An 11,368-nucleotide genomic window follows, 5' to 3' on the forward strand; every position below is an offset into this window, starting at 1 on the left:
TCTGTAGTGTGTGATTGTGTGTGTTTGTGCAATGTTATGTGTTGGGACCCTGTCCAGCATGTCCCCTGCCTTGTGCCCCGAGTCCCCTGGCAAAGGCTCCAGGCTCCCGGTGACCCTGTGTAGGATAAGCGGTACAGAGAATGGATGGATGGATGTTTATGGACAAATTATCTTACTAAGACTAGTGTCTGATGATCTAAAGGTGCAATAGTTGAGTTTTTTTTATTGTACAAATAACCTGGAAGATATGTAGAACATGACTAAAAAACAAAAACAAAACAATGGATTAAGCCGTAGCCTTAGCATAAGTTTATTAAGTCGGTGAAACAAAGCCATTTGGAAAAACTGAGTCCCGGTCCGGAATGCTTGTTTGTGTTTGGATGCGCGTCCTGTCAATCATTTTATAGACACTCTACTTTGGATTCTGGGGCTTTGTGAACATGGGCAGGAATGGGGGAATGGGCTCAGTGAGTAAAATAAAATCATTCAAATGTCGAACTCACCTAACTATTAGAGACTTAATCTTTAAAATAAAAAGACTAATGTTTCCTAATGCACCTTTAAATACGCAGCTTGCACAATGCTAACCTGGTAGCTGTCCATGTGCTAACGAGCCTCAAAGCTCAAGTGAATTTTACACACCAAACATGACTTAGCTAATGAAATACACGTGGACTAAAGAGGAATTTATGTTATACTTCATATAATATACACAGATATAATGAGCGGAAGATGAAGGCTACATTTCTGGACATGCATTTGGTCTGAACTGTATGACTTCCATAAATCAGACTCAGATTTCAGCCAGATTTAAGATTTTCTGCATGAAGGGAACATCTAATGAATTTTAATGTTAATTACACTTTATCAAAATTGCAGTTCAATAACGTGTTTCATTTCTGTTTCAACACAAATGATGCTTTTTTAAAAAGTATCGCACTGATACGTGAATATTTTCTGCATGATGTCCTCAAGATGGCGCCGTTGAGCTATTTCCGCTTCCGGTCCTGGAGATTTCAAGTCTCAGCGCGCCCTCTGGTGGTGAAATAGAAATCACAGCCTCTTCATGACATCTTTATTAATCCTAAAATTACTGTAACTGATGATAAAAGTCATTCAGGTAGAATGCTACTGATAAGCTAGTAAATAAAGCAGGGCACATTTTAGATCTTTACACTGACTTCCGGTTTGCTTTTCTAATTGTGTGTCTTTGAAATGCTGCACTTTATTATTTCCTTACTTAAGTTTAATTATTTAAGTGGCCTATTTCAACGTTATCCATTTTTTGTGAGAAGGATTGTGGGTATTGTAGTAGTTGTCATGGCAACATTTAATCATGAGATTTGCTCATATTTTAGATTTAGTTTTATTCTGATTCTTTTCTGTGAGGTCACAAAAGGTGAAACTTGAATCTCACAGCCAGTGCATTTCAGTTTTACTTTCAGCAATCACACAGGTAGGCTGAGTATATCACATTGTATAGCAGACTTTTTTTTGCCATTAAACCCAGTCTCAGTATTTTTTTTTTTTGCAAAATCTCTTAAAAATAAACAATGGGAAGTTTATTGTCTCCTAAAAATAAGCTTAAAAAAGTAACAGATCTGTAACACTCAAGAAGACACTCGATAATCTGCTCAAATTGGCTACGAAATACAGTATGACACTGGTTTATAACATGCGTAATAACGTTACTGAAGAGTAGAAATGGAAAGCAGAATTCATTTTTACCCCCAAAAAGTTTCTCTGAGCCTCAGACATGGACCTGAATGTTTGAATTAACTCTCAGCTATTAACTGTCTTCCAGATGAATAAACCTGAGAAAGCGAGAACAAAGTATTAGGAGAAATTCAGCATCACAACAGAGAAAAACACACATTCAGAGGTAAGTTCAGAATTTCAGTCTTCAGCTCAAACTCATAGGATATTATTAATATTTTCATATATTTCATTATGTGGCTGAAATATGTTTTCATGTATGTATTTCAGTAAGATTTGTGCTAGCTGAGTGCTTAGAAACTAAACTAACTAACCAACTAACCCCATTTTATTTCAGCATGAATGATTAAACCACTTCTTTCTCCAGATGAACAATAAACTGAAAGTGAAGTGCTTCAGAGACATTAGAGACATTGTCTTTGCTCTCAGTGATGAGTATGTTTGTTTACACACTATAATGTATTATTTAAATATATTGCATATTAAAATCATATACTTAGAATCTGCAACTTACATCATTTCAGGGAATGGAGAGCTGTGAACAGAGACCTTTCATACAAGGTGATCATGTTTTATTAAAAAAAAAATCATTACAGGCTGTATATGTTAATGATTTACTCACACTGTCACATTCTGAGTCCTGGATAATTTCATTTAACCCAATTTATATGAAACTTACACACAGAAGCATGTGCAAGAAATAGTTAAATAGTTAAACAGTTAAACTATAAATATATACTAGAAACTATAAACGTATGCTATACTTTAGCATTTTGAATAGTTTAAAATAAGTCTAAAATTCTGTGTAATTCAATTATTTATATAAATTTATTTTATTGGAAATAAACATGTTTCTTGTAGCTTATGAACTATATTTATATTCAAGTGGATTATATGCTCTTAAATATTTATCTTAATCAAATCAGGGATGAGTTTCCCAAAAGCATCATAGCACAAAGATCAACGTTAAATGGTAGAGCGAGCATCAGATTGAACACCAATCTCTCTCTCTCTCTCTCTCTCTCTCTCGGTTAAGATGATTTGAACTTCATGATGTTTTTTTTTGTTGGTCAGATTGGTTTGTTGCAAACCTTTGACTGGTATTTGAAATATTTGAATAATTAATATAACAATAATTATAATAATTATTGCCCCGACTGGGGAACTATCTTCCGAGTACATGACAGTTGTGGCCTAAACACACCTGCTCCAAATCACATGTCAGGGTTCTGTGTTTTTCTGAGTGTGGCTAATTAACTTTCAAAATATATAACTAATTTTAAAACATTAAGAAACTACAAAATGTGTTTTTATTCCACATTCATGAAGAATCAGTAACTAAATTTAAAAAACAAACAAACAACTAATTTACCTTACATTTTGTCTTCTTGTTCTTTTAAGTACACAAAATTGGAATTGGTGATTCTGTGCTCGTCGATTGTGAAAATCTTGTCGACTCACGTTATCGAGTGCATCCTGCCAGCGCTCATCGATGCTGTAGGAATACTGCCGGTTCTCCATGCAGAAATAAAGTTAAGAGAAAAATCTGCACAGGGCCGAACCACGTCTCAGAGGTAAGTCCATGACGAACAACTTTACCCTGAACAATTCTGCAGTCTGTTTCTTTTGAACAGTCATCAGCGTGTCACTCGTCTGCTGCTCGCATGGACATCATTTAAGAAGCAGTGCATATTGATGATCTATTGAATAGGTGACATTCACAAAGCTAGAATGGTTTTCAATCTCTCATCTCCTCTGCCTTCATTTTTAACAGTCATGTGACCACTAAATTGAATCAACACATGTAGTTTAACATTTTGCGAAATATGACACAAAACTATAGTGCATCCCCTTGGCCTTTTTTTTTTTTTAACAACGTTGAAGCATAGATAAATGACTCTGGTTTGCTGTGGAAAACATTTTGCTGGCGTGGTTCAAGCTTTTTGCTTTCACCCGAATTCACACATCATGTCGTGCCACGTTCAGACCTCAGTCAATCCACATCGGCCACGTCTCAGCTGAGAGCAACAACACACTTCGATTTTAATAAATTTTTTGCCTACTTCATTGTCACCTGTCTGTAATAAAGGTGCAATACTGGCTAAAACGCAGCAATGAGCAAGAATCTATTTTCAAAAACAATAATAACAACTTATAATACTCTTCTCTGATTGTCATACCATCTTTCCCCAGATCACCAGAAGACCCATCTGACTCTGTATGCAGCGTCATCGAAGGAGTTGTTACCCAAATAAAAGAAGCAATGAAACAGACACTCATGACGTTTAGCTCTGTTAAAACTCCAGCTAAAAGTCATAAGGCAAAGAGTGTGAAGAGAAACGTTGATCCTGTAGGAGAAACCGCGAGCGACTGTTCCCTGATCGATGGTCTTACAGCCTCATCCACAAACAGCATAATCACTGAGATAATACGACTTTGTTGTCCAGATATTTCTCACAAAATTACAAAAGGGAAAGAACCTGACCAGCCTGTAAGCTTTCGACAGGTAATAAACAGTATCGTGAAGGCAATGGAACACATTGACAGTGTTCGCAGATGTGCTTCCACGAGCGATGTATTGGGAGAAAGTGATGATGAGAAGAGCACTATATCCGACGGGAGTGAGGAGAGCATTTTCAGTCAGCAGATTAGGCGCAAGGCGGTGCACACTATAAGCGATATTCTCCTTGAAGCAGGGGAAAAAATCGCTTCAGCAGGGTCGCCACACTCCAACAATGGGTCTAGTGCTGGCCCTTTAGATGAGATCACGATCATGGCATCATCAATCCGTGTGCGGCCAACAGCTTCGGAAATCACAAAGACGTTTTTGAAAGATTTGAAAAAACAGGCGTCATCCGATCAGACAACTTCTGATTCAACCAAACCAATTTTTTCACGAAATAGATTTCTTTCAGCTGCCTGTAAAACCTACAGATGTGTACAGAAGACGGTGTTTTTATTTCTTCTAAAGGTCCAAGCATCAGCTTCACCAGAAGAAGAGCCTCGTGCAACATCAGGAGAAAGCGAGACTCTCAAATCCGGAAACAGTGATGCTTCTTCATCAAAGCTGTCATCAGAACATGTCAATCCATCCATGATGAATGTTGTGAAAGGCAGCAGCTCCTCTGTTTGTGACAAGGAGCAGCTCAGTCTCGACATGTGCACAGATGAAGTGATCAGTAAAATTTTGGGCGCGTACAGGAAGCAAGCCCAGAAACTGACCTCTGATCACTTCCAGTCCACGTGCACTCAGTTAGTACGTGATGTCCTTGTCAAAAAAGTGCAAATGCTCCATACGGGGAAAAACCCCAGGAAAATTGTGAGATCTCACTCTTCAGATGTGCCTCTCAGAAAACTATCACGTGACCTGATAAAATATCTGGATTCTGCGGCTTTGGAAATCACACAATCTGTTTCACGAGAATTAAAGGAGTGTTTAGAGGATCTGTCTAGGAACGAAACCCAAACAGGATCCTCAAGAGTGAGCAGCAAAAGTGCTTTAGATTATGCAAACGTATTGGCTCCTTTTCGTCTTTTTAGACACGTGAGAAATATGATTAAGAATACGTTCTCCACAGTAAATGATGCCAGACAGTCAAACATAAGCGTTGGAACAACATCTGGCTATGATGAGACAAGCTTTGAGCCGGTCACGGAAATCTTGATCAGAGAAGATGGCACCATTGTTAAGAAATCCTCCTGGGATCATGAAGGTTTCTCCCGAGGCTTCGCCCAACGTCAGTCTCGAATTGCGAACTCGGCCATAAACCAGCTGAAGAGTGTGTTGTCTAGTAACTCCACCATGCAGCATCATGCGCTAGTCATCACAAATGCAATCTCAACCATTCTGAGAAATATGACTGAAGCACCAAATATTGGAAGGAGGTTCTCAGAGTCGGTTCTAATGGAAGCATTTTCACACAATCGTGTGTTCGGGGCTCGTGGTATTTCCCCGCTAGTCCACAGCTTTGTACTGGAGTTTATTAAACATTTAGTCCATTACTTATCGAGCACAGAATCAGCGTTTTTACAGATGGCTGTTCAGACAGAGTTGTTGACTTTCCACACGTTAACACCAGACCCTGAGAAAGCCATTACCGTGGCACTAAGTGAATTGAGAAAAAGTCTTACATATTTCGTGGTGAAATCCACTGACACATCAGCCACGCCCATAAACGGGATGCCAAGTGCTCAGAATATGAACACACTGGATGAGCTGAATGCTCACAGTCAGGAGAGCCAATTTAGTGTCTTGGATAATGAGTGCTCCTGCCCAAGTGTTGGACGTTCTGCTGGGAGGAGGAGGAGGATCGCGATTCACTTCACTGTTGGGAAAGAAGCTTCCTGGATCAGCGATCCTGAGAAGGTATGGAAGACATTTTATACACTGATCATTTATTTCTCTCACTCACACTTATAACTTACCACATTACGAATATTTGAATTCCATAAGAAACATGGAACGAAACAATCAGTGAAGTGGATAATTTTACTATAACAGCATGCCTTGAACTGTTTTATTCCTCTTACACCACAGCAATATAATTAGTTTATTTATTACAGAATGATGTCATACTTTTTATCTGTTTTCTCTACACACATTTGATGAGAGATCTGTTTAATTTAATGTTGTGGGTCATATGTGAAACAGGTTAGTTCCTGGTTTCACTTATGTTATAGCAGCTACAAACAGCCATTCCCTCAGCAGCCTCTCTTTTTCCTCTCTTTAAAAAACACACACACGTTAACTAAACGTCTCCTTACAGAAAACTGCACTACTCGTTAATAGAAAATGAATAAACATCTTCTGACCAATCAGAACCCAGAGTGCAACACTACTATTATTACTACTACTACTCTGACATACGACAGATTATTTTATCGCAATCTTACCAATTCTGATCTGTTCATTTCTCTTTGTTTCATGTTAGAGTGAAAAATCGAAAAATGGGAGCTGCCCTGCTGGTCATCAGGAAATCCACTCTTGGGATGAACTGAATGGTAAAATCCTAATAGAAAAAAATTATAATGTAAGAAGTTTAGAAAGAGTCACAATTCAGAATGACTCCCCTTTCCTGCATTTATTTTCATTATTATAGTCTGGTTTGGGTTTTACTATTTAATATTTAGTATTTTAACTGCTTGTGTAATATTATATCTATTACTCGCATTATGAAAGACAACGATCATAACAAATGAAGTTTACATATTTAATATAGTCCAAGAAAACAACAACAGAGTTTATGAAGACTTAGAAAGTAATTAAAATTTATTCCTTTTTTTAAGAATAATGATGTGATTCATTTTAAATATTCATTAGAAAAATTATTCCATTAAAAAATTGTTTTTATGAAAACAGCGGGCCTCATTTATCAAGCTGGATACGAACGGATTTATTCGTAAATCATTTGTACGAGCGTTTACACAAGAAATTTGGAAAAATTATCGTACTACGTACGCCTGAGTGTGTGTAAATCTACGCATAAGAAGACTAACCCTCGACTTGATCGACTTCAGATCATATAATCTGCATGGATTACTGCACTTTTATATCTGGAATATACTGTGGAGGTGAAATTGTTTATCATGCTATTTCACTCGATCAGGGACTAAGAGCACCTTGGAGATTTTGTAAAAAACAATCATTTTATATTATCGGAATTAAAGAGTATAAAAAATCATTCAATTATCACAAAAGAAATGGAGGCGTAACAACAGAGGACAGGCTGCTCTGTCTGCTGATGGAAGATTTAGCGCTTGCTTATTATTATTATTATTATTATTATTATTAATAAATATATTTATTGACATAGAAGTGAGTCAAAATAACTTCCACGTCTGTTTTTAGCCTTTACCCTGATCGCTCATTTCGTGCTCCCAGCTGTCTTTGCGCTTGACCTTTTATGGAGTTTTGTGGGCGTCACTAAATGAAAATGAGCTGTGTTGGGAATGCGCTTTGCACTTTACAGGTGATCAACATACGTACACGAGTACGAAGAAAATCAGCGTTTCTGAAACAGAAAATTTTAGTTCGCAAACGCAAACATTTACACAACTTTACTTAAAAAGATATAAATGAGGCCCTGTGAGTGTAATAGCTTTTTACTGTTGTCAGTAATTCTGGAGTTGATGACTTCACATTTATATCATGTTTAATGGTTGGTAGTGTAGACTACAGTAATATATGCTATATATCTATGAATAATAATAACTGGGAACAATATTCCTTTGCAGGTAATAATGATTGGTTAGGAGAGACAGCTGCCAGTTGTCTGCGCAGGAAGTTTGCACCTTTCTCCAGCGCCATGAGAAAACTGTTCAAGTCTCGCTGAACATGAGCTCCAGCTCATGTAGAGGAGATCCACATTGACACGAAGGTACGGAGGACAGTCTAAATATTAATAATTCAATGTTAAAACACTCATTACATGATGTTTATTTTATTGGAGCTCGTGTAATACTTTTGTGACTGATTTATTCTTTTCTTCTTTTTAATTTTCAGTCGAGTTCATCTGGAAATAATCTGGAGCTCTTGGCAGGAAATACAGTTTATAGTGTACAGACGTACACCGCTGTGCTAATCATACAAATTCCACTCACAGTGTCATCTTCTCTTCTTATCATTGTGATGTTGTATTGATCATAATTATAATAAAAAAAACTGGGAGCAATATTCATACTAGAAAGCTGTTTTGATAGTTGATGTGTTTATCCTTCATCTTTGGCAGCTTCCTGAAGTGAACTGACAATCTCAAAGCCATCTAAGAGATGTTGATAATGATGGTGATGATTTTGGTGACGGTAATGATGATGATGGTGATGGTGTTGATAGTGTTGATGATGGTGACGGTAATGATGATGATGATGATGATGATTGTGGTGATGGTAACAGTAATGATGATGATGGTGATGGTGTTGATGGTGTTGATGATGGTGACGGTAATGATGATGATGGTGGTGATCGTGATGATGGTAATGATGATGATGTTGATGATGGTGGTGATGGTAATGATGATGATGATGGCGATGGTGATGATAGTGGTGTTGATTTTGATGATGGTGGTGATGATGATGTGATGGTGTTGATTTGGTGATGGTGCTGCTGCTGATGATGATGATAATGGTAATGGTGTGATGATGATGATGATGATGGTGGTGATGGTGATGCTGGTAATGATAGTGATGATTCTAGTGATAGTGCTGATGATGGTGATGGTAATGGTGATGGTGCAATGATGATGATGATGATGATAATTTTGGCAATGGTGATGATTTTGGTGACGGTAATGATGATGATGGTGTTGATGGTGTTGATGATGGTGACGGTAATGATGATGATGATGATGATTGTGGTGATGGTAACAGTAATGATGATGATGATGATGGTGTTGATGGTGTTGATGATGGTGACGGTAATGATGATGATGGTGGTGATCGTGATGATGGTAATGATGATGATGTTGATGGTGGTGATGGTAATGATGATGATGTTGATGATGATGATGATGGCGATGGTGATGATAGTGGTGTTGATTTTGATGATGGTGGTGATGATGATGTGATGGTGTTGATTTGGTGATGGTGCTGCTGCTGATGATGATGATAATGGTAATGGTGTGATGATGATGATGATGATGATGGTGGTGATGGTGATGCTGGTAATGATAGTGATGATTCTAGTGATGGTGCTGATGATGGTGATGGTAATGGTGATGGTGTGATGATGATGATGATGATGATGGTGGTGATGGTGATGCTGGTAATGATAGTGATGATTCTAGTGATGGTGCTGATGATGGTAATGGTGATGGTGCAATGATGATGATGATGATGATGATAATTTTGGCAATGGTGATGATTTTGGTGATGGTGATGGTGCTGATGATGATGATAGTGATGATAGCAGTGATTTAGATGATGATGGTGATGGTTAGCAAACAAGTGGCTTATCTTATAGGCTAAATTAATAAATTTATATCACTTTTACACAAAACAAACAAATAAACACTGACACACAGCGATACTGAGACACATTTAACAGACAAACAGACCAGTGTGTTATCTTCACTACTTCAGTCCTGTTCCTGTCTCATTCTCTCTGTCTCGCTCTCTTCTGTGTCTTTCTGTTTCCCTCTGTCTTTCTTTCTTTTGGTTTCTTTCTTTGTCACTCTATCTCTGTATCTCTCCCTGTCTGTTTTCGCCTCTCTGTCATTTTCTGTCTCTCTTCTCTCTTTGTCTCTCTTTCTTTCTTTCTTTCTTTCTTTCTCGGTCTCTCTCCCTGTATCTTTTTCTGTCTGTCTATCTTTCTGTCACTTTCTTTTTCCCTGTTTCTCTCTCTCTCTCTCTCTTTCTCTTTCTCTCTCTCTCTCTCTCTCTGTCCATTAGAGGGCAGCAGAGTCTCAGATTTACAGATTTACACACAGCTCAGAGATCAGTATGACCAGAAAGAAGCTCTTAATTTTCAGGGAAACGCTGTGGGAATATCATGTTGTCGTGTACACACACAAACTCCCGCTCTTCAGTATGAACTCCTTCTAGGTTTCTGAAGTTTTCTGAGCTCAATATAATTATGGCACTAAATTTTTAGGAATGGTTCCACATGTTCAATGATGTTCTTCAACACACTCTGGCTTAAAAATTAAAAAAAAAAAAAAGAAAAGCAAAAAAGACAAACTGCAGTCCCTGACCATGAAGAAGGCAGAGAAAAAAAAGAAGAATATTTCTGCAGACTCATCACCAAGTGCACTCAACACGACCATCAACAAACCACAGCTATGTGTGTGCGTGTGTGTGTGCGTGTGTGTGTCTTAAGCCTAAGTGCTGAACAATGCTGACGAAAAAACCATGTGGGTTTGTTAACCAGAAAACTCAACACTTACACACAAACCCAGTGAACTACAGTAAAGTCCAAACATCAGACTGAACCACCAGAAACTCATACAAAATCAAACACTTCATCCTTTTTACTCAGGAAAACATTATTAGTATTTTTTTTAACTTATGTTTTAGTTACAGTATTAAGTTTAGTCTGGAATGTGAGATAATAAAACAGTGAATATAATTTATATTTAATTACACTGAATATCGTTTAACTAACTCACTAACATACAGTACATGAGTACACAGTTATTCAATCAAACCCATATATCTTTAAATCTTTTTAAAAAAAGGAAATAAATAACTTTTTCAGTTTTAAAAAAATAATAAAATGTATGACTACAGAACAAAAATATGAATAGCAAACAAATTAATCTCAGCTTGTACTCCATGGTGTGTTGTTATTAAAAACCAAGCGTAGGGGGCTCCTGAGTGATGCAACAGAAAATCGTCTGGAGGTCGTGATTTTGAATCCTGACGATGCCACTGCCCACCGTGGCCAGGGGTCCAAGAGGGGAAAACTGGCCATGCTGTCTGGGTGGGAGGAGCATACGCTTTCTCCCCTGTCAGTCACAGTAACACTAGCCAATGGGCATCTGTGAGTTCATACATGTGGAAAAGGGTGGATATTCTTGCTAGTGAGACAACTTACAAACAAACTTTCTAACTAAAAACTTATTCTTGCCTGCTTTTTACATCACTAACATTAGCCAGCTAGTTTGTTGGGTAAGAAAAGGCGAACATGGAGGCATCCATGGTTTTCCCACTTTGTAGC

General features: G+C 37.7%; 1 protein-coding gene across 1 annotated transcript; it reads left to right on the forward strand.

Moving 5' to 3' along the window:
• Nucleotides 1–440: 440 nt before the first annotated feature.
• On the forward strand, nt 441–8,048 carry LOC117596263 (uncharacterized). Its single transcript, XM_034300888.2, has 5 exons — nt 441–467; nt 3,118–3,290; nt 3,910–6,082; nt 6,648–6,717; nt 7,951–8,048. The coding sequence occupies exons 1-5, from the start codon at nt 441–443 to the stop codon at nt 8,046–8,048; spliced, it is 2,541 nt and encodes an 846-aa protein (XP_034156779.2).
• Nucleotides 8,049–11,368: the final 3,320 nt, after the last annotated feature.

The sequence above is a fragment of the Pangasianodon hypophthalmus genome, chromosome 27 (genome assembly GCF_027358585.1).
Source record: "Pangasianodon hypophthalmus isolate fPanHyp1 chromosome 27, fPanHyp1.pri, whole genome shotgun sequence".
Lineage (NCBI taxonomy): Eukaryota > Metazoa > Chordata > Actinopteri > Siluriformes > Pangasiidae > Pangasianodon > Pangasianodon hypophthalmus.